Source organism: Schistocerca cancellata, chromosome 6 (genome assembly GCF_023864275.1).
Source record: "Schistocerca cancellata isolate TAMUIC-IGC-003103 chromosome 6, iqSchCanc2.1, whole genome shotgun sequence".
Lineage (NCBI taxonomy): Eukaryota > Metazoa > Arthropoda > Insecta > Orthoptera > Acrididae > Schistocerca > Schistocerca cancellata.
The window spans coordinates 433,827,425-433,852,473 of NC_064631.1; the positions used below are offsets into that span (position 1 = coordinate 433,827,425).

Here is a 25,049-nt window from a genome sequence, read left to right on the forward strand (position 1 = left end):
TCCCATGACACTGGTGTTAAACTTTCCATCAACACCCTCAGTTCCACAGAAGTGAATTCAGTCCCGTCCAAAGGCCTCACCTTTAGCCCAACAACCAAATTTAACCATTTTGGACTTGACAAAGACCTATTGTCCTCATCCCGATCACTACAATAGAAACACTTCTTTGCTGCCAATCTCTCCAATCAAAGCCAACCTAAAGTCTCTGTAAATCCATCTTTATACAGACAGTTGCTAGACCTTGACTGGTCAATATAAAATCAATATCAAATCAATACACCTTTCAGCAGTCTAAATTTCCACTTATTTTATTTGAGCAACCAGTTTCAGTGCTATCTTACACCATCTTCAGGTTCTGTAACTGATGTGTAGGGAGAATCCCACCCCTGAACCAGTCAGAACAGATGCCAGCATTCAGTGACTCGGATTCACAGATTTCTGACACAGCAATCCCTTCAATCACCAAGGGGCTGCATCATAAAGGGATCACTGTGTCAAAGATCTACGGATACCAGTCTTTGAATGCTGGCCCCTATTCTGACTGGACTAGAGGTGGAGTTCTCCTTACACATCGGTCAGGGGGCCTGAAGATGGCATAATGTAGCAGTGAAAGTGGTTGCTCACATAAAACAACTGGAAATTTAGACAGCTGAAGATATTTTAATTTGACATTCTAAAGCCAACCTGATCCCAGCATCAAATCTTGCCTCTCCCAGTTCGTACCACCATCCAACCATGATCCTTCCCTTCTCCCTCCTAACCAACTGCTATTCTCCTTCCAGGAATTCCTTAACTCCAACTTGGCATCACCATACTTCCCCAGGTCCCTTCCTCAGAACACCAACCTTTCAGCAGAAGAAAGAATAGCTATACACAACCTCAAAACAAATCCTGTCCTAATCATCCTACCTCCAGACAAAGGTTCCATCACTGTTGTTATGAACTACAGTGACTACCTGCTGTAAGGCCTCTGGCAATTACCTTTCTCCTCCACCTACGAACTTTGCCAGAATGATACCATCCCACAGGTCCAACATAACATCCAATCCCTGTTTAAAGCCTTAGGCCCTTTCCAAAATGTCTCCCCTGAACCCATTTCCCTCCTCACCCCTTTGACACCCTGCACAGTGACCATCTACATGCTCCCCAAAAATCCACAAACCCAACAACCCTGGACACCACACTGTGGTTGGTTATTGCCCCCATTGAAAGAGTTTCAGCTCTCATTGATAACACCTCCCACCACTTGCCCATAATCTAGCCTCGCACGTCAAAGATACCAATCACTTCTTTCACTGACTCTCCGCCACCCCCACTCCTTTATCTCCTGGATCTCTACTCATCACTGTTGACATCAACACCCTATACATCAAGATCCCTTATGCCCCAGGATTTTACCACTACTGAACACTTTTCCATCATCCATCCAAATTCTACAACATCCTAGTCCATTCCTATGCCACTCCCAATCCCAATCCCTTGCCACGAGGATCACATACCTGTGGAGGACTCATGTGCAGGACCTTCCCAATCCACCCACTCAGGACTTCCTGTTCTGTCAAAGGATTATCCTACTACACCATCAAGGGCCAGGTCACCTGCGAAAGTAGCCATGTCACATACCAGTTCTGCTGTAATCATTGCACAGCTTTTCATTTTCATATGATTACCAACCAGCTCTCCAATAGGATGAATGGGCACTGCTAAACTGTGGCCACAATAAAAGTAGACCACCATGTAGCACATCATGCAGCTGAACTTAACATGCTTGACTTCAATGGCTGCTTCACTACCTGAGTCAAATGGGCCCTCCTTTCCACCACCAGCTTTTCTGAACTGCACAGATGGGAGTTACATTGTCCACTCCCGTAATTATCCTGGTCTCAACCTATGGTAACATACTGTCCCATACCCTCCACCCAACAGTTTCCACCCCTCTGTCGTGTCATCTCCACCACACTCTCGTCTCCCACCCTCTTTGTGTGTCGCCTTCTGTCAGCACACCTGCCCCTTGTTCATCCCTTCTCTCCTTCTCTGTTCCATTTCTCCATCTCCCTGCCCCAAGACCTCTTGACACTGCACCTTATAGCTGTCTAGTCCTTGCACACTCTACCAGATGGTGGGTGCTCCTCTCTCCCCCCACTCATACACTGCAATCCCTTCCCCTTCCACACCCCTTAGAGACTGCTGCTTCTATTCGATGTGGCACTTGCATTCCGATCTGAGCTGCTGCAATTGGAAGTCATGTTTGTGGGGTGTGCTTGCTTAAGTGAATGAATGGTGTGCATTTCTCTTTCTTTTCTGATGAAGGTTGTGGCCAAAAGCTTATGTCCAAGTGTCTTTCAATTGTGCCTGTCTGCAGCTTAACATGTCATCTTTACAGCAAGTAGCAATCTATCTTTTCCTAGACTGTTGATATTACAACCTGAAGTTGCCACTGTTTCACATTGGTAGGCTGCAGCTATATCTTACTCATGGTCTTCTGCTACTAAATCTCAACATAATCTGTTTATTATCACTTTAAATTTCACTCGATGTTCAATATGTTGTTACACTCACCAAAAGTACTACACTAGGGCCAGCCACGGCAGGCAAATTTCACGCAGGCAATGTGTACAGGCCATAGTCCAGCCTGTGTGACATTTCATGAAGTACTGTGGTGTGTCACTGTTCTGTACATTAAGAAGCACTTAGTGCTAACTTTGTGGGTGTGCAGCATATGAAGAAATTGGTGGTATGGATAGTCAAATACCTGAAGTCACATGCATTTTTCCAATGTCAGTTGCAACAGTTTTCGATGGAATTGTACGCAGAGTATGGAGACTTTATATATTAGCAAGGAACATTGGTCAAGAGACGTGCCTTGAGAGATTTTTCAATTTAAAACTCATCACTGTTGAATTTATGAAGGAAAAAGGGGTGCAGGAATGAACATTAGAACATCCAGAACGGAGGCTTCACAGTTTAAGCAGACTTGACTGCCCACTGCTCACAGTAAGACATTGCAAGGTTAGAAATAACTTCTTTCCTATTTGATGGGGATGCATTTAAAATAAAGTCCTGTTACAGAAGGGACACATTCTGACAAACACAGTCCAGTCCTCTAAGCTCACTGCCTTTAGAGAAAACAAATGATTTGAAGATTCAGTGTGGCCTTGAAAGAATTACAAGGATAGTTTTCTCAATGTTTCGAGTACTCTGCCAATCTTACAGCTGTTTTCGAGACATGCAAGGTAATTCCCATTTTAATAACAAATTCTTTTCATTAAAACTGTCCTGGACATCTACCTTACTTTCCTCAAATAGAATTTCTGTGTCTCCACAATGAGGTTGCAGAACTGCTACAATATACCAACTAACATACCTAGTCATATGAAAGACCTTTTTTCAATTATTAAAGTAAGTCAGTCGTGATTATGTGGCAAACTGAACGTGAAAACCTGCTTCTGTCGGTATGCCGACCATTTTTGCCAAATAAAAATTGTAGTCTGTCTTCTGTGATCCAAAAATAATTAAATAATAATGAAAATTTATTGTGTTTGTGATCTATGTCGTTCGGTAATGTGAGATGCAAAACCAAGTCGTATGCAGTGCGACTGCACTACCATTTAAATGTGGCATGTTTACAGTTTCCCCTCTCCACCCTCTTTGTACTCAGACACTGTTGCCAGCATGGCAGTGGGGTAAGTGTCAGCTAGGCTAAGTGCTATGCAAGAACCACAATCTTGCAACCCCCCCCCCCCCCTTCACACCAATTACTACACAGTTCATTACTTAGGTTCTAAGCAATTTCTGTGTAACATGCCATGCAGTTATCACGTGCAGTGAGAAAGGGCTGATTCACTTCATCAAAACAACATATCAGAATAGGCATCCAAATCAGATATCATTGTACATGTCCACTTTTGACAATCTGTGACCTCTTTGTTCTCAACGAAATGTGTTTGAAATACTTCAACAAAATCACGGGAGTCCCAGGATACCAAACCTTACACACAGGTGACTAGATCACAGCTTCCTACTGTAGCCTGCGCAGTTCCTCTCTGGTCTCTGAAATGTAATTATGTTTATTGCCAAAAAATTTTTTCAAAAGACAACTGAAGTTGATTACTTATCATACAGACTGGCATTAGGATATGGCTTCTTCAACGTAACTACTGGCTGTTTTCACCCTTTTCCTTCCAGTCAGTGGATGTGACCCATTCTCCCATCGCATAACATTATTTCACATGCTCACACACTCTTAACTGCTCACAACTACACATCCATCCTTCACATGCACTCCCCATTCACTCCAGAAGCATTCCAATCTGCAAACTCTAAATCTGTTTTTAACTAGGGAAAACTCTGAGTTCTAGGGAAATTCCTATAACTCCAAAAATTATAAAAGATACTGACTAATCTATACAATGAACTCATTTTTTTGTATATCACTGTGTATAGTTTTATTAATATTGACAGCATGAATCTCGTGTTGTGTAAAGTTTCAGCTATAAAAAGGAAGTTGCTGATGCTCAAGGAGGAATGTTACTTACAACAGTGCTGCACTGTTTGGTCCAGCTGATACTTGTTGTGCGAACTACTATTAACAGGAATTTCACAGTGTTACTTTCATGACAACTATGAAAAGCCAATAACACGCCGATATGCATATCATCTTTGTAGATGGAAGACCAAAAGTTGCAAGACAATTCTCTTAACCTTTTCACTGCTGTGGACGTGAATACATGTTCTGCTCTTTAGCTTCCCACATGTTGCGGATGTGTATATGTGCGCCATTTGTGCTTTCCTACAGCGCTAGTGATGTCTCTAAGCATCCCGAGCTGCCAACATCTCACGGCTTTGGACGTGTTACTTCCACATCTTGGTGAAGAAAAAGTTTCTAGTATTTATCATACAACATATATACCTCTTTGAGTGCTAACATTTTAAAAAACTTCAGTCTGATATCTTGAACCGTTTGTGAAATATGACAATTGTTATGATACTATTCGCAGGGATGGAAAAGGGCGAGTCACACCTGAAAATCCCTCAGATATAAACATATAACTTGAGAACAAAATGAGATATTGTTCCACTCTCAATTTTAAATAAAATTTTGATATCTTACCTACCTTTCAGACCTACACACTAAAATCACCCACATCCAAAGTTTACGTAATGCGTTTTTACTTCTGCAAACCCTTTAAAATTTCGTACAATGTTTTACTTAATTTGGAGGAGAATAGTAACTATGATGAATAATGTAAAGGAATTCAGTCCTTTATCAAGGAAAAATATCAGACTTTAAGATGGGAACAAATCAAATTTTTTCAGAGATTAGTTTTCTTAAAATTGGATGATAAGTATTTCACAGTGGGCGCAACACTGTCTCTCAGCACAAGTAGCAGCATTTGGTGAACAGTGTAGCCACAACAAAGCTGCACTCAGCACGGAACGTAGGGAGCACATCTGTAAAGGGTTAAGGAAAATTTTCCAACACAAGCCTCCCATCAACTAACACGTTTTACTAAATGGGTAGATGCTTGAATGAATGGTTATAGTGCATTGTGATGCCTCTAGAAATTAGTTGTTGAGTAGGATTGGCAAAGAACAGCACAAAAGAAAGAGACTTCAATACAAACTGTTGAGGAGAACTGAAGAATAACTGGCATTTAGGTCTTCATTATGAATGTCACAAAATCTTATTTTGCAAGTACAGCACAGAAACATATCCACATGTAAAAGGGGCATTTGAAAAGTCTGTGCAAAGTCTGAGATATGGCACCACCAACACATATCAAGTTCATGTTTAGTTAGTAGCACCTTTGGAAAGAATGCATTCCAAGTCTCAGCCGTATTAGTCTATTTCTTTGTGTTTGGCACTCGTGTGAATCAAGGAAGTCAAGTGATTGTCAAAAAAATGGACAAAAATGAATTTCGTATGGTGATTAAATATTACTTTATGAAAGGCAAACACCCCAGGAGACTAAAAAGAAGCTTGATAAACATTACAGTGACTCTGTACTTTCGATTAGAACAGTTTATAAGTGGTTTCAAAATTTTCGGAGTGATCATATGGGCACAAGTGATGCTGAATGTTCTGAACGCCCTGTGGAGGTTACGACTCCAGAAATCATTGATAAAATCCATGATGTGATGATGGATGACAGAAGAGTTAAGGTGCGTGAGATTGCTAGTGATGTGGGCATATCGAATGAATGAGTACATAATATTTTGCATAAACATTTGGCCATGAGAAAGCTATCCACAAGATGGGTTCTGCGATTGCTCAAGCTTGGCCAAAACCGGAATCATGTGAAGTGTTGCAAGGATGGTTTGCAGCTGTTCAGGAAGAGTCCGCAGGACTTAAAGCATCATTTCGTCACTGTGGATGAAACATGGATACATTACTATACTCCTGAGACCAAAGAACAATCTGAACAATGGGTTACCAAGGGAGAAACTGCCCCAAAAAAGGCAAAGACCATTCCTTCGAGCGGAAAGGTTATGGCGACTGTCTTTTGGGATTCGCAGGTAATCCTCATCGACTATCTGTAAAAGGGTAAAACTATTACACGTGCATATTATTCATTGTTATTGGACCGTTTGGAAACCGAGTTGCAAGAAAGACACCGGCGATTGGACCGCAAAAAAGTCCTTTTCCACCACAACAATGCATCAGCAAACACCTCAGCATTTGTGGTCACAAAATTAATGAAAATAAAATTCCAACTCGTTTCACATCACCCCTATTCTCCAGAATAGGCTCCCTCAGACTAATATTTGTTCCCCAATTTGAAGAAATGTCTGGCGGGACAAAGACTTTATTCAAACGAGGAGGTGATTGCAGCAACTAATAGCTGTTTTGCAGACTTGGATAATTCCTATTATTTGGAAGGGATCAACAAATTAGAACAGCATTTGATGAAGTGTACAAGTCTAAAAGGAGATTACGTCGAAAAATAAAAAAGGTTTACCCCAAACACATAAGTATTTTTTATTTTTGCACGGACTTTTCAAACGACCGTCGTAGAAGGTGCAAATACAGTTGCCAGGAGGCAACGAGCAGAGGTAGGACTTCAGCAACTTTATAAAAAGTCATCAGATACACACATCTTACAAAACCAATCCTTTTCAACAATGAAAAAAAGAATAATGAATTTGTCAGAAAAGTCACAGTTTATAATAAATTAAGGGAAGTCATCTAATGAAATAGTAGTGATACCTGGGGTTTCCCAAGGAAGTGCTACAGTCCCTCTACTCTTCTTACTATATGTAAATGATTTAGGAGATAATCCGAGCAACATTCTTGGACTGTTTGCAGATTTTGCTATCATTTACTGCTGAAAATTCATCAGAAGATTTAAAATGAATCATTAAATGATTTAGTGAAGACTCAGTTTCCTACCCATCACAACGCTTTAAAGAAGCAAATACGTACTTATAAAGCATATCTCAGTGTTTATTACATCATACTCCTGAGCTGTGCATCATACAATTATGTAATTCTGCAAGTACATTCAGTGGTAGATGTAGACACTATCTGCACAATGTGTTCAAACAGAGTCAGTAGTAACGAAGTAGTATATTAAAACGTCATGCCTTATACAGAAGTTTTATTGTATGAATAGCGAAAATGCAGTAAGTAATACACGTTTTGCCTTTCATTACTTTATATGGGGTGCCAGCAAGAGAAAGTTTCAAAGAGGTTTGAAATAATGTGTAAAGTCTGTTGTAGATTGCTACTCACTGAGTGAATAGCGAAGAAAATACCCCACAGATGAAAATATGAGGATATCAACAGAAGTAGTGGTCAATATTTGGTATCACATTACCAATTATTGTCTCAATATGTGCAACCATGATGGCTAATAAGAAAGTAACCTTTGCATTTCCTGAATGTCAAGTTAACCAGAATTAATAGAGAAGATAGTCTGCTCCATGGACTGAAGACATGGTTCGTGCACAATTCCTGCTTATTTCTGCTTCGCAGTGTGATGCCACCAAGACAATTCCTTTCCTTCACGATGGACTGATTGTGGAGGCCCTGTGAATGGCCAGTTAGTTGCCAGACTTAAATCCACTCAATATCTCTTTACGGGACCTTGTCTTTTGTTTTCATATTATTTTCAGTTTTTGCAATTACATTAAATTAGTCAAGCTGTGGTGGAGGCTGGGTGGTGTGGACTGGGCGGGTTTTTAGGTTAGAAGGCCTCGGGAAAGTACGGGGTGGGCTGCAATCTCAAAGGGTGTGTGGCAAATACAGGACGTGCTTGGATCAAGGAACAGTCGGAATTGTAGTTGTAAACTGTTGTAGTTGTGCTGGGAAAGTCCCTGAGCTTCAAGCGCTAATAGAAAGCACAGAAGCTGAAATTGTTATAGGTACAGAAAGCTGGCTAAAGCCTGAAATAAGTTCTGCACAAATTTTTACGAAGTCTCAGACGGTGTTCAGAAAAGATAGATTATGCAGAATTGGTGGTGGAGTGTTTGTGTCTGTCAGTAGTGGTTTATCTTGTAGTGAAGTCGAAGTAGATACTCAGTGCGAATTGGTATGGGTGGAGGTTATACTTAACAGCCGAACTAAGTTAATAATTGGCTCCTTCTACCGACCCGCAGACTCCTATGATATAAAACTTCCTGGCAGATTAAAACTGTGTGCCCGACCGAGACTCGAACTCGGGACCTTTGCCTTTCGCAGGCAAGTGCTCTACCATCTGAGCTACTGAAGCACGACTCATGCATGGTACTCACAGCTTTACTTCTGCCAGTATCTCGTCTCCTACCTTCCAAACTTTACAGAAGCTCTCCTGTGAACCTTGCAGAACTAGCACTGCTGAAAGAAAGGATATAGCGGAGACATGGCTTAGCCACAGCCTGGGGGATGTTTCCGGAATGAGATTTTCACTCTGCAGCGGAGTGTGCGCTGATATGATATAGTTGCTGAACAGTTCAGAGAAAATTTGAGTCTCGTAACAAATAAATACACCACTCATACGGTTATAGTTGGTGGGGACTTCAACCTTCCCTCGATATGTTGGCAAAAATACTTGTTCAAAACCGGCGGTAGGCAGAAAACATCTTCCGAGGTTGTCCTAAATGCTTTCTCCGAAAATTATTTCGAGCAGTTAGTCCACAAACCCACGTGAATTGTAAATGGTTGCGAAAACACACTTGACCTCTTAGCCACAAACAATCCAGAGCTAATGGAGAGCATCATGACTGATACAGGGATTAGTGATCACAAGGTCGTTGTAGCTAGGCTCAATACTGTTTCTTCCAAAGAAACAAACGCAAAATAATTTTATTTAAAAAAGCGGATAAAGTGTCACTAGAAGCCTTCCTAACAGACAATCTCCATTCCTTCCGAACTGACTATGCAAATGTAGACGAGATGTGGCTCAAATTCAAAGTAGTAGCAGCAGCAATTCAGAGATTCATACCTCATAAATTGGTAAGAGATGGAACTGATCCCCCATGGTACACAAAACAGGTCGGAACGCTGTTGCATAGGCAACGGAAAAAGCGTGCAAAGTTCAGAAGAACGCGAAATCTCGAAGATTGGCTAAAATTTACAGACGCGTGAAATTTGGCACGGACTCCAATGCGAGATGCCTTTAATAGGTTCCACAACAAAACATTGTCTCGAAATTTGGTAGAAAATCCGAAGAAATTCTGGTCGTATGTAAAGTACATAAGCGGCAAGACATAGTCAATACCTTCGCTGCGGAGTGCCGATGGTACTGTTACCGACGACTGTGCCGTTAAAGCAGAGTTATTGAACGCAGTTTTCCGAAATTCCTTCACCAGGGAAGACGAATGGAATATTCCAGAATTTGAAACATGAACAGCTGCTAGCATGAGTTTCTTAGAAGTAGATACCTTAGGGGTTGCGAAGCAACTCAAATCGCTTGATATGGGCAAGTATTCAGGTCCAGATTGTATACCGAATAGGTTCCTTTCAGATTACGCTGATACAATAGCTCCCTACTTAGCAATCAGATACAACCGCTCGGTCACTGATAGATCTGTACCTACAGATTGGAAAACTGCACAGGTCGCACCAGTGTTTAAGAAGGGTAGTAGGAGTAATCCATCGAACTACAGACCTATATCATTGACGTCGGTTTGCAGTGGGGTTTTGGAGCATATACTGTATTCAAACATTATGAATCACCTCGAAGGGAACGATCTATTGTACGTAATCAGCATGGTTTCAGAAAACATCATTCTTGTGCAACGCAGATAGCTCTTTATTCGCACGAAGTAATGGCCGCTATCGACAGGGGATCTCAAGTTGATTCCGTATTTCTAGATTTCCGGAAAGCTTTTGACACCGTTCCTCACAAGCGACTTCTAATCAAGCCGCGGGCCTATGGGGTATCGTCTCAGTTGTGCGACTGGATTCGTGATTTCCTGTCAGGAAGGTCGCAGTTCGTAGTAATAGACGGCAAACCATTGAGTAAAACTGAAGTGATATCAGGTGTTCCCCAGGGAAGCGTCCTGGGACCTCTGCTGTTCCTGATTTATATAAATGACCTGGGTGACAATCTGAGCAGTTCTCTTAGGTTGTTCGCAGATGATGTTGTAATTTACCGTGTAGTAAGGTCATCCGAAGACCAGTATCAGTTGCTAAGCGATTTAGAAAAGATTGCTGTATGGTGTGGCAGGTGGCAGTTGCCACTAAATAACGAAAATTGTGAGGTGATCCACACGAGTTCCAAAAGAAATCCGTTGGAATTCGATTACTCGATAAATAGTACAATTCTCAAGGCTGTCAATTCAACTAAGTACCTGGGTGTTAAAATTACGAACAACTTCAGTTGGAAAGACCACATAGATAATATTGTGGGGAAGGCGAGCCAAAGGATGCGTTTCATTGGCAGGACACTTAGAAGAAGCAACAAGTCCACTAAAGAGACAGCTTACATTACACTCGTTCGTCCTCTGTTAGAATATTGCTGCGCAGTGTGGGATCCTTACCAGGTGGGATTGACGGAGGACATCGAAAGGGTGCAAAAAAGGGCAGCTCGTTTTGTATTATCACGTAATAGGGGAGAGTGTGGGGCAGACATGATACACGAGTTGGGATGGAAATCATTAAAGCAAAGACGTTTTTCGTCGCGGCGAGATCTATTTACGAAATTTCAGTCACCAACTTTCTCTTCCGAATGCGAAAATATTTTGTTGAGCCCAACCTACATAGGTAGGAATGATCATCAAAATAAAATAAGAGAAATCAGAGCTCAAACAGAAAGGTTTAGGTGTTCGTTGTTACCACGTGCTGTTCGGGAGTGGAATGGTAGAGAGATAGTATGATTGTGCTTCAATGAACCCTCTGCCACGTACTTAAATGTGAATTGCAGAGTAATCATGTAGATGTAGATGTAAAAGTTTAACTGAGACTTAACTTCTTACTATTCTTAATTTGTTTCTGTTCCTTACAACTAGCTGATATATAAGAAATAAAACCACATAAAAAAGCATACACATCAATATAGTTCCTTTTTGATTCTCTTTTACCATGCCAAACTGATGTACAGTTGTACAGAGTTGCCGCTCTTTCCTCCTACCTGATGCAGCTGCACAGAAACATTCAAAAGCTCCTTTCAGTTGGCTCATAGCTGGATGTAATGCCCAAGGGCAGAGTTGCCATCCAGTGACCGAACACCCTGCTGAGCACAACATGTTGCATTTCAATGGCTGCTTCGCAACTTGTAACATCTAAATCCTTACCCTCAACATCAACTTCTCTTAACTATGTGGATGGGAGTCGTCCATGCAGCACATCCTTCACTTCTGTAATCCTCCTGGTTTCCAATACCTGTACCCCCTTACTCCACACCCACCCCTATCCTGCCACAGGCCCCTAACTTTACACGTCCTGCAGCCACACCCATTTCCCATTGAGGTCTCCCCTCCTCTGTTGTGCTGCCCTCTTCCAACCCACTTCTCAATATCACTGTCATCACGAGCCACACAAACCCACCTATGCTTGTGTTGCATTCCTATTCCACAGACCTATTACCTCTCCCTCCTGCACCTCTATCCTGCGCATCTGCTGCCTCCATCCCACCCTCAGCCACCCATCCCCAAACTTCCCTCCCACTTCCCACCTCCTTTTGCCCTTCACCCACTCCATCTGACACAAAACCTCCACCCCAGTCAAGACAGTGAATGGCAGTTTTAGCACAGTGTTGATGTAGTCATACAGGTCCCAAAGCTAACAAAGTTCTCTGTCTTGTTTGTGTGTTTTTCAGCAACTCTACTATTCGTTGAGTTGTAACATTTACTCTTAAATCATTTAAAAGAAGAAATTAGACATTCTAAATACAGCAATTTCTACAAAACTAATAACTTGACATCTGTGAGTAGAAGTTGACTTAGTCTGTATCCGATGAACAATATTAATGGCACAAATTAATATAACTCCTTCACACACTTGGAGTCCGGAAATTGTAATTGAAATGTAGAAGTAGCTTGCACCACTATGGAAGGATTCTAAATTTTCTGTTTCTTTATATCACAAATGGTTTCAAGCAATCATCCATTTTCAAGTGCCAGTCAGCCACAGGTTGGAAATGAAAATTAATCACAAAGAAGCCTATTCTTCTCTAAAAAGAAAAAAAATATCACTGACTGGATAACCAGTGTCTTAAAACTAAAATTTATAACAACTTAACTGCTCAAAACCTGTGATCAAGCAGTAAAATCTCAACACAAAGAATTCAAAATATGGAATAAAAACAATTCAGAAAATGCAAGACATGTTTGTGGCAACTACAAAAGAATGTTAATCAGTGATTAGACAAACAAAATGACAATACAAGAACAGTCAAGTCCACAAAATTGAAAATGATTTTCAAAAAACATAATACAAGGACATTTTTACAAAACTTTCAGAACAAAGCTGAATGGATGCCAGTTCCCCAGCATCTGCTTCAAAAACAATCCTGACACTTATTTGGCAGCATCTGCTTAGCATATTTCCTCAAAGTTAATTTTTTTTTTTTAATATTTAATTTTTTTGTCTGATCCCAATAAAATCATACTGTACCAGAGTGCAATTAAAACTAATACAGAATGCAAAATAACAAATTCACAGAATTTGGCACAAAAAGGGCACCATTACCTGTAAATTCTGACAGGTAAGATCAGAAATAACGCTGACATTCATTTTTAAGCTTAATTCTCCAAGTTTCCAGAACTCGTCACTCAAAATTATCCTGTAAGATGATGATGATAGGCGGACAGCAGAATCCTTTTTTACCACAGTAAGAAGTGTGTTTTCTGACTCCACCTGAAAAGAATAAGCAGATAAGACAGTGAGTTAATATAAATTCCAACAAAAGAAGTACGTTTCTTAAATCGTAACTGTTTATTTTTAACTGTTAACAGTAGCATTAACAATCAATTCCTTTGTTAAATTATATCAATTATGAATTACTACAGACATTTTCTGCCTGTTGATGTTCCCATTAGTACCTTTAGGTGAGAACTACTGCCATTCCCCTCACCCTCTCTCCCTTGCCCTCGAGCAGAAGTAGTTGACAAGAGCATATAAACATCAACCATTACTGACACAGATTAGATACCAGTCTACTATTAGAACTGAAAACTGACTCTTTGAGAATAATAGACACTTCTGCTGCCTGAAAGTTAGAAAAAAATTTACATTCTGTTGAAAAACTCGAAAATGCCAATATAGAATCACCATGATGTGAACAAACTGTCAAAAAATCTACGTACAGACTCCCACATTATTTCACAAGGGGTCTTCTTTCATTTATTAAATACATTCAAAAATTCTCAATTCACACAAATGACATGCTCTGAAGAGAAATTAGTGTAGTCTCTCCACGACATATGGCACAATTGAGATACCTGTTTTTTTTAGCACCTTAATTTCTTTCTCCGTTTAATTACTAGAGGCATAAAGACATCACTATGGGTATGATTCACCCCTTTGCGGGCTACCAACCCCACTGTGATGTTAAAATACAGCAAGCAAGCTGGCAGGAGTTTCCAGTTTGCTTCAAAATTATTCATCTGAGCACTGATGTTTCTTCATTTTCCCTTTCTTGGTTAACAAGAGTAAGACAAGGAAGAAGAAACAACAATAGCTGATTACAAGACTCATGGCAATCATAAATGCACTTTGTACTGGATTTACATCTAGGAGAAGGTGATAATATTTGCACTGAAACTCTTTTTGTACTTCAATCTTCAATGGAGAGCTTCCATCACTGAGCACTGCTGTTACAGATTTTGATTGTCTATAGGCTTTTGAGCATCCTATTAACATTACAGCCTTTTTTGTTCACTTGATAATACATTGCTGTTTGTCTGATGGATACGAATGACTGCAATACAATAAGGATATATTGCTATCCAGCACACAGAGGAGACATTGAATTGCAGACAGGCACTATGAAAATGACTGCTAAATGTTTAAGCTTTCAAACAAAAAAAAGCCCTTCTCCTGAAATAGAAAACACACATATTCGTACAAGCAGAACCCACACACACATGGCCCCTGACTCCAGACGCTGTGATTTGACAGTAGTCTTCTACAGTGGGTGGTGGGGCTAAAGAGGAAGCATGAGGCATGGAGGGAGATGGATACCAGGGTAAGGGTGAGTGAAGATATTGTGCTGACTGTGTGAGCATGCAGGGACAAGAGGGGACAGGATAGGCTGCTATGTGCAGAGTCAGATGGTTGTGGTTTGGGAGGGGAGGGGGGAGGGGTGGGGGGACTTGGAGGTGTGTTGGTGAGATAGAAAGCATGTGTCGTGGTGGAATGGGAGGAGGGAAGGGGACATGCAGATGGAGGACAGGGACTAGTGAAGATTGAGGGGGGGGGGGGGGGGGGGGAGGGTCCAGGAACGAAGCATATGTTGTAGAGACAGGTCTCACCTGTGCATTTCAGAATAGCTGGTATTGGTAGGAAGGATATAGATGGTACCAGCTGTGAAGCAATCATTGAAGTGAAGCACATCGTATTGGGCAGCAGTTTAGCAACAAAGTTGTCCAGCTTTCTCTTGGCTACAGTTTGCAGAGGCCATTCATGCAGACAGACAGCTTGTTGGTTGTCATGTCCATGTAAAAAGTGGCATAGTGGTTGTAGCTTAGTTTGTAGATCACATGGCTGCATTCACAAGTAGCTCTGCCTTTGCTGGGGTAGGAGATGCTTGCGACAGGACTGGAGTAGGCAACAGTTGGAGAATAGGTCTTGCATTTAGGTCTATTACAGGGATATCAGCCACAAGGCAAGAGACTGGGATTAGGAGTTTGTAAGGAAGGATAAGGATATTGTGTGGACTCTGCGGATGACGGAATACCTCTGAGTGATGGGTGAGGATGATAGTGGGGAGGATTGATCATTAACACTGGCAGGACAATTTTGGTCTGTGAATGCCTCAGTAGAGCCCTTGGCATTTTTGGAAAGTGATTGCCAGTCACTACAGATGTGACAACCTCTGGCGGCTAGGCTGTATGGAAGGGACTTCCTAGTAAGGAATGGATGGCAGCTGTTGAAGTAAAGATATTCTTGGTCGCCAGTAGGTCTGATGTGGACAGAGTTACTGATGCCATTCTTGAGGTGGAGGTCAATATCGAGTTAAGAGGCTTGTTGGTTTGAGGACCAGGACGAAACGGGTGATGTCTTTTACATAGAAGGTAGGTTACAACTAACACCGTAACTTACCCTCCTGTAGAAAATTTGCTAACCATTTTCTCCACAGATTCTTCACAGTTCCTGTGCCTTACCATCCAGAGCTCTCCCGTCATATGTTAATATTCCCAATGCTCATGGTGGCCTTGTTGCTACTGAACATTACCTTTCCCAACACCCAATTGACTCCAAACCTATTGTCTCCTTCCTCATTACCAAGACCAACTATATCCTCATCCACAATTACTCCCCCTTTGAAGGCATCACCTACAAACAAATCCATGGTACAGCAATAGGCACCATGGCACCATCTTATGCCAACCTATTCATGGGTCACCTAGAGAAATCCCCGCTAACGGTGCAGAATTCCAAACCATGTGGTTCAGATTCAATGGCAACATCCTCACAATCTGGGCTTTTGTGCGAATATACCTAGAGAATCTCAACACTTTCTTCCCTATTCATTTCACCTGACTCTCCTCAAACCAGTAAGCAACATTCCTCCGTGTTGACCTCTGCAAACTAGGCTGCAACCACTGTGCCACTTTCTAATAGGGCATGACAAAAAGCTGTCTGTCCACACAAACAGCTGCTGCAAACTCTGGTCAAGAGTCTTGTTGCTGAACATGGCTCAATGTACCTCCACCCAAATCACACTTATCGACATCCTCCACTTTGACAGCTGCCACCCATCCCAAACCAAGAAATCCCTTTCATACAGCTTACCCAACCAAGAACATCACATCTGTAGTGATGCATAGTCCCTCTTCAAATATGCCAAAGGTCTCACTGGGGCATTCACAGAATAAAAGGACCCTGCTAACCTTGTCCAGAAAGATCTCCCATGCTTTGTCTCTCCAAGTCACCTACCATCCCTCACACACACACACACACACACACACACACACACACACACACACACACACACACACACTGTCCAGCCAGAAAGCAGTACGGTTTCGACTTCCGCTCACCATGCCATGAAATGAGGAATATCCTCCTCACTATCCTCCCCAGCCCTCCTACATTTGTATTCCACCAACCTACGCAACAACCTTGTCTATCCCTACTCCACCCCTAGTCGCAACCCCCCTGTCTCATGTTTCATATGCCTGCAACAGACCTAGAAGCAAGACCTATCCAATACATCATCCCTCTACCATCTACTCAAGTTCTGTCACAACCATCTCCTACGACACTAAAAGTTAGGCTACCCGTGAAAGCAATCGTGCTCTGCAAACTAGGCTGCAACCACTGTGCCAGTTTCTAATGAGGCATGACAATAAGCTGTCTGTCCATATGAACGGCTTCTGCAAACTGTGTTCAAGAGACAGTATGACCATCTTGTTGCTGAACATGATGTGCTTCACTTCAATTATTGCTTCATAGTCTGCACCTTCTGTATTCTTACTAACACCACCAGCTTTTCTGAATTACACATGTGGGAATTCTCCCTATGACATGCCCTTTGTTCCCATGCCCCCCTCCCTCCCCCTGACCTCAACCTTCACTGAGTAATGTAGCAGAATAGGACAATATTTAGTGAATAGTATGATTCCAAACTTGTCAGAGAATGTGATGCAAACACACAATGTTTACATTACACAGGTGCAAAAGCATGAATTGTAATGTTGTTGAACTACCATATTGATGAGAATAAGTAGACTTAAGATTAAATGTGCTCAATTAAACAAATTCTAATTTATAGAGATATTGCACTACAAACTAAAAATATGTCAAATGTAATGTGAACAAAAGCCCAATATATTATTTGTGGAATTTATAATCAGAAGAGTGATAGTATCTATGACACAAGCCTCCATAAAGACACAACAAGATTTATGTAGGGAACAAAAGTTACACTGTATTTGTAAAGTAATTAAAAGAAATAATTAAGACATTGTTACTGATGTACATTCCACATAACATTTACATGAAAACTGTAATATTTCGACATGCTAACTGTTTCAAAACATAATGTTAACTTTGTAATTCTTGTAATGTATACAAACAGCAATGGCAGTAACTTTATAGTGTCCATCCTGACACAGTTTTATCATCAGTATGTATTCAGTTTTCAGATGGGTTACCTAAACTGATCTGTCTCAGTGATGTGGGAGAAGCAATTGTGCATGTGCATGCAATTATGTTGAACCATTGTGAAAGATAGAAGTTTGGTTTGGATATTCTGCTGCTAAGGAGGGGGTGGGGATATACCAACCTCATCACTAAAAGTAAGTCATTTGATAGGGCGACCATTTGTCTAGGATTGTAGTCGGCTCAATGTTCAGAGAGAAACATAAAATTCAGGAAGTTAATGTTACCTGTGTCCTCCAGTACACGCATAAAATGGTGTTTATCTTGTAATATGAAAAGTTTGCTGCTCACGATATGGAGGAGATGTTGAGTCAGAGACTGATACAGGAACAACAGAAAGACTGCCATACATGTTGAGCTTTCAGCCAAAAGGCCTTTTTGTAAAGCAGACAACAAACACAAACACACACACACACACACACACACACACACACACGCACACACACAAGTAACCCATGTTAGTATTATATGTGTTGTTATGCAATAAACGTATTTTGATTACACTTTTCTTCCCCCCCCCCCCCCCCCCCCCCCCCCCCCCCTCCTTTTTTTTTTTTTTTTTTTTTTTTTTTTTTTGCTTGAAATAAATTGCCTGACATGTGTAACTTGGACCGAGATGTTATTTTAAGTGGAGCACTGGCATAAAACCTGCGTTACACACCTTGATTACATCTTCTAGAGTCATCAGCAAATTAAACCTTAAGCCCCATAAGCATACTGGAATCTCCCTTGTTTTCTAAGCTTTTCAAAATTTATTCAAGGGTTTTTGCACTGGCCATGAAAGCTTCAGTGGTCTACAATAGAAATGAGTATGGTAGTAATTCTTTGCATAATCAAAAATATTTTCTATGAAATGCATACTGTTGTAATAAGATCCACCATAGCTGCTTTTTTCATATTTTAAGTTCTTACAAAATATCACTCACCAATGAGGCATCACTCAAAACTGCTAATAAATATAACAGGTAAAAAGTATAACAACCAACAACTCTGGTGGATCTTATTACACCAGCACACATTCCATAAAATTTGTTAAAGCTCCAGAATATGAAACAAAATAAATAGTCAAGACATTTCCTGAAAATATTGTGTTCTCAGTCATTTTGTTTTATATGTGTAATGCTGCAATATCTAAATCCAAGTGACTCAAAAACAAAACATTTATAGTTAAGAAAATAATTATAAGACACACTTGCCTTGCAGACTATTGACGATCTCCAAAACAGATGAAAGAAGTTTGATTAAAAAGAAAAAGAAAATTCGGTTACTAAAAACAAGCAGTAGTTATTATTACTTACAAGATAAACAAACAATGAAAAATCCAAGAGACATTTCTTTCACCCCCTCTCCCCTTCCCTGCTCTCATTCCAACACTACGCACTTTCTAATCCACCAACGTACCCACTAGTCTTTTTTTCTGTACTCTGCTTCTCTGATCGCCCCTCCCCTCTCTCCCGCCATCCTCCACCATCCCACCTCAGACCCTTGACTGCACTTAGCTGCCCTACCCTATCCTGCCCCCACCGCGTCCGTGCTCCCACAAGTAGCAATTTACCTTCCACCACTCCTACCCTGCTACCCCTCCCCCTCCTCCGCCTCCTCACCCCAGGCACTTCTTTACCCCCAAGACTCAGTTTGCATCTCCCATCAAGTGATGTTGCTCACAGTCAGGCTCAGTGGCCAGAGACAATGGTCACATATGTGAGTTGTTCTTGTGTGTGTGTGTGTGTGTGTGTGTGTGTGTGTGTGTGTTTGTTGTCTGCTTTACAAAAAGGCCTTTTGGCTGAAAGCTCAACATGTATGGCAGTCTTTCTGTTGTTCCTGTATCAGTCTCTGACTCAACATCTCCTCTATATCGTGAGCAGCAAACTTTTTATATTACAAGATAAACACCATTTTATGCGTGTACTGGAGGACACAGGTAACATTAACTTCCTGAATTTTATGTTTCTCTCTGAACATTGAGCCGACTACAATCCTAGACAAATGGTCGCCCTATCAAATGACTTACTTTTAGTGATGAGGTTGGTATATCCCCACCCCCTCCTTAGCAGCAGAATATCCAAACCAAACTTCTATCTTTCACAATGGTTCAACATAATTGCATGCACATGCACAATTGCTTCTCCCACATCACTGAGACAGATCAGTTTAGGTGAAGGATAACCATGGATGGAAGGGGGGGGGGGGGGGGGATGGGTATACTGCCACTCTGATGTTCAAGCTGTGTTCCTCAATCATTTTGACATATAACTCAGGGGCAATGTGAGTACAGCTTTGCCTTGCTGAATGAACGAATGAACGGGGCACCTATGGGGTATTGTAAGTGAACCAATGGTTGAATAGCATTTGGCAGTATGTTCTTTTTCTGTTTACCAATGATAGATTACATGTATCAGATAAACTCATGTAAGGATACCCTCACATAACACATAACACCCCCCCCCCCCCCACACACACACACACACACACACACACACACACACACACACACACACCACCTATCTGAAATATGCCCTCTTTGCAAGTGGGATCTATATCTACATAAATAATCTGCAAGCCATAGTATGTTGGGCAGTGGAGAGTGCACTGTACCACTACTTGCCAAACAGAGCGAGGGAAAAACGAATATGTATATGTTTCCATATGAGTCCTAATTTCTCGTATCTTATCTTCATGGTGCTTACGCACAATGTATGTTGGCAGCAGTGGAATAGTTCAGCAGTCATCTTCAAATGCCAGTTCTCTAAATTTTCTCAACAGTGTTTCTCAAAAGGATGTCACCATTCCATGAGTTCCCGAAGCATCTCCGTAACACTTATGTGTCGTTTGAACCTATCTGTAACAAATCTAGCAGCCCACCTCTGAACTAGTTCGACGTCTTCCTTCAATCCGACCTGGTATGTATCCCAAGCAGTACTCAAGAATATGTCACACAGTGTCCTACAGGCAGTCTCCATTACAGGTGAACTGTTCTTTCCTAAAATTCTCCCAGTAAACTATTGCACTTCATATTGCTTCACAAAGTTACATCCAGATATTTAAACGACTTGACTGTTCAATCAGGACATTTGTAATACTGTATCCGAACATTATGAGTTTGATCTTCCTACAAACCTGCATCAACCTACATTTTTTCACATTTAGAACCAGCTGCCATTCCTGGAAATTTTGTCTATGTTGTCTCGTATGTTCCTACAGTCACTCAACTTCGATACCCTGCCATACACCACGGCATCATCAGCAAACAACCGCAGCTTGCTGCCCACCCTGTCCACCAAATCATTTATGTGTATACAGAACAACAGCGGTCCTTATCACACTTCCCTGGGGCACTCCTGACAATACCCCTGTCTCTGATGAACATACTGGGTTCTATTATTTACGAAGTCTTCGAGCTACTCACATATCTGTGAACTTATTCCATACGCTCATACCTTCATTAACAGCCTGCAATGGAGTACTGTGTCAAATGCTTCCTGGGAATCTAGAAATATGGAATCTGCCTGCTGCCCTTCATCCATAGTTCTTAGTATACAGTACATTATGTGAGAAAAGAGCAAGCCGAGTTTCGCATGAGCGGTGCTTTCTAAAACCATGCTGATTCGTGGGCACAAGTTTCTCAGTCTCAAGAAATTTTATTATATTTGAACTGAGGATATGTTTAAGGATTCTGCAGCAAACTGAACTTAGTTTTGCGGGTCCATTCTTTTACCCTTCTTATATGCTGGAGTCACCTGCACTTTTTTCCATTCACAAGGGGCTTTCTGCTGTGTGAGAGATTCATGATAAATGCAAGCTAGGTAAGGGTCCAATGCCACAGAGTACTCTTTGTAAAATCAAACTGGGATTCCATCTGGACCTGGTAATTTATTTGCTTTCAAATCTTTTAGCTGTTTCTTTACACCAGGTACACTTATTACTGTGTCATCCACATGGGAGTCTGTCAGGTAGTCAAATGACATTATGTTTGTACGATTCTCCTGCGTGAACGATTTCTTAAACATGAAATTTAAAACTGTGGCATTCATTTTGCTATCTTCAATTGACACCCCCGACTGGTCAACAAGGATCTGAATGGAAGCCTTAGCCCGCACAATGATTTTACATAAGACCAGAATTTTCTTGGGTTCTCTCCCAGATTATTTGCTAAGGTATGACAGTGGTAGTTGTTGTAACAGTCTCTGCTTCTTCCTCAACATCTGACATATTTCATTATTATACCATGGTGGGTCTCTTCCATCTTTTATCCACTCACTAGGCATGTAACTCTCCAGACCACTATTTGCAGTCCGCTTAAACTTTGCCCATAATTCCGCTACATCCATCTCAATGGAATTAAGTGATGCCAATTCACTGTCTAAGTAAGATGCTAATAATTACTTATTTGCTCTATCTAGCAGAAACATACTCCTAGCCTTCTTGACTGATTTATTAACTTTCACAATCATATTTGCTATAATGGCATCCTGATCGTTAATTCCTGATTCTATACTGACATTGTTGATATGGTCCAGCCTATTTATAGTTACAACATCTAAAATATTTCCACTGCATGTGGGATGCCACACTAACTGCTCAGTACAATTATCAGAAAACGTGTTTAAAGGTATTTGGCACAAATGTCCACCTGCATCCCCCGCAATGAACCCATATACATCCCCATCTATACTCAGCAGTTTAAAGTCGCCTCCAACTGGTATCTCATGATCTGGGCATTTGTGTGCTCTTGACAGTAGACTTTCTTTGAATGACTCTTGAGCTGTCACAGCAGAATCGGGTCACCAGTAAAAATGTGCAACAATTAACTTGATTCCATCTACACCTGTTATACGGGACCAGATGACTTCACCGTCACACCCAACTTCGACCTCACTAGAGAGAACATTTTTATCAACTGCAAATGAACTCTCCCCCTCCTATGGCCTCTAATCTGTCTTTTCGATATCCATTCCATGACTCGCTAAATATCTCAGAGCTTTCCACTTCGGGTTTCCACCAGCTCTCGGTCCTAAGAATAATCTGAACAAAAGAAATTTCCTGGAAGGCAGTAAATTTGGGAACTTTATAATGAATACTTTGCCAGTTCACTGATAAAATTGTGACAGTTCAAGTGTCTTTATTCTGAATGCCGCTTGACTTCCCCTGCTGCATATCAACTGGTCAAGTGTTCATCGGAGCACCTCAAACTACTGCCTAGCCTAAAAAACCTCATGTGCACTCCGCAAGTACTCTGCTACCCAAGTAGCTGCTTCCTTTGTTAGTGCACCGATGATCTATCAAGGGGAGTCAAACAAATACCCAGTTTTATCATCACCGACTTCTGTAATTAATTCTAAACAAACCTGCTTACCTAAAACGAGAATATAATTTTAAAAAAGATAAATAATATTACTATGTGTTATTTTATACCACTGCTGCAAGAAAGAAATATAATATTCATATTTGTGGAGTTTCTACCCAGAATTAAGTCAGATAATGTTACGATATACAATCCTATAACATAACAGTGGTCTTGCGGTAGTGTTCTCATTCCCGCACACGGGGTCCCGAGTTAGATTCCCGGCGGGGTCAGGGATTTTTCCTGCCTCGAGATGACTGGGTGTTGTGTCGTCTTCATCATCATCATTCATCCCCATTACAGTCAGAGGAAGGCAATGGCAAACCACCTCCACTAGGACCTTGCCTAGTACAGCAGTGCGGGTCTCCCGCATTGTCCCCTACACTCCTCGGAGTATGGGACTTCATCATCATCAACCTAAAAATATGAAGAACACCACAGCCTACAATATGATCTCGATCAAAGAGGCTGATATTGTATCTCACTGATCCTGCACTCAGATGTTAATTCATGGTCTGACAAAATCACAGTCCTGTGATATCTACATCTACATCTACATTTATACTCCGCAAGCCACCCAACGGTGTGTGGCGGAGGGCACTTTACGTGCCACTGTCATTATCTCCCTTTCCTGTTCCAGTCGCGTATGGTTCGCGGGAAGAACGACTGTCTGAAAGCCTCTGTGCGCGCTCTAATCTCTCTAATTTTACATTCGTGATCTCCTCGGGAGGTATAAGTAGGGGGAAGCAATATATTCGATACCTCATCCAGAAACGCACCCTCTCGAAACCTGGCGAGCAAGCTACACCGCGATGCAGAGCGCCTCTCTTGCAGAGTCTGCCACTTGAGTTTGTTAAACATCTCCGTAACGCTATCACGGTTACCAAATAACCCTGTGACGAAACGCGCCGCTCTTCTTTGGATCTTCTCTATCTCCTCCGTCAACCCGATCTGGTACGGATCCCACACTGATGAGCAATACTCAAGTATAGGTCGAACGAGTGTTTTGTAAGCCACCTCCTTTGTTGATGGACTACATTTTCTAAGGACTCTCCCAATGAATCTCAACCTGGTACCCGCCTTACCAACAATTAATTTTATATGATCATTCCACTTCAAATCGTTCCGCACGCATACTCCCAGATATTTTACAGAAGTAACTGCTACCAGTGTTTGTTCCGCTATCATATAATCATACAATAAAGGATCCTTCTTTCTATGTATTCGCAATACATTACATTTGTCTATGTTAAGGGTCAGTTGCCACTCCCTGCACCAAGTGCCTATCCGCTGCAGATCTTCCTGCATTTCGCTACAATTTTCTAATGCTGCAACTTCTCTGTATACTACAGCATCATCCGCAAAAAGCCGCATGGAACTTCCGACACTATCTACTAGGTCATTTATATATATTGTGAAAAGCAATGGTCCCATAACACTCCCCTGTGGCACGCCAGAGGTTACTTTAACGTCTGTAGATGTCTCTCCATTGAGAACAACATGCTGTGTTCTGTTTGCTAAAAACTCTTCAATCCAGCCACACAGCTGGTCTGATATTCCGTAGGCTCTTACTTTGTTTATCAGACGACAGTGCGGAACTGTATCGAACGCCTTCCGGAAGTCAAGGAAAATGGCATCTACCTGGGAGCCTGTATCTAATATTTTCTGGGTTTCATGAACAAATAATGCGAGTTGGGTTTCACACGATCGCTGTTTCCGGAATCCATGTTGATTCCTACATAGTAGATTCTGAGTTTCCAAAAACGACATGATACTCGAGCAAAAGACATGTTCTAAAATTCTACAACAGATCGACGTCAGAGAGATAGGTCTATAGTTTTGCGCATCTGCTCGACGACCCTTCTTGAAGACTGGGACTACCTGTGCTCTTTTCCAATCATTTGGAACCTTCTGTTCCTCTAGAGACTTGCGGTACACGGCTGTTAGAAGGGGGGCAAG

At 41.4% G+C, this 25,049-nt stretch overlaps 1 protein-coding gene across 1 annotated transcript in view; it reads right to left on the reverse strand.

Annotated features, from left to right (window-relative positions):
- LOC126088118 (nuclear pore membrane glycoprotein 210) overlaps positions 1-25,049 on the reverse strand; it is a 241,665-nt gene that overhangs the window by 38,496 nt on the left and 178,120 nt on the right. The window contains exon 12 of the mRNA XM_049906217.1: positions 13,112-13,279. Within this exon, the coding sequence (XP_049762174.1) occupies positions 13,112-13,279 (168 nt within the window). The remainder of the gene's footprint in view (positions 1-13,111; positions 13,280-25,049) is intronic.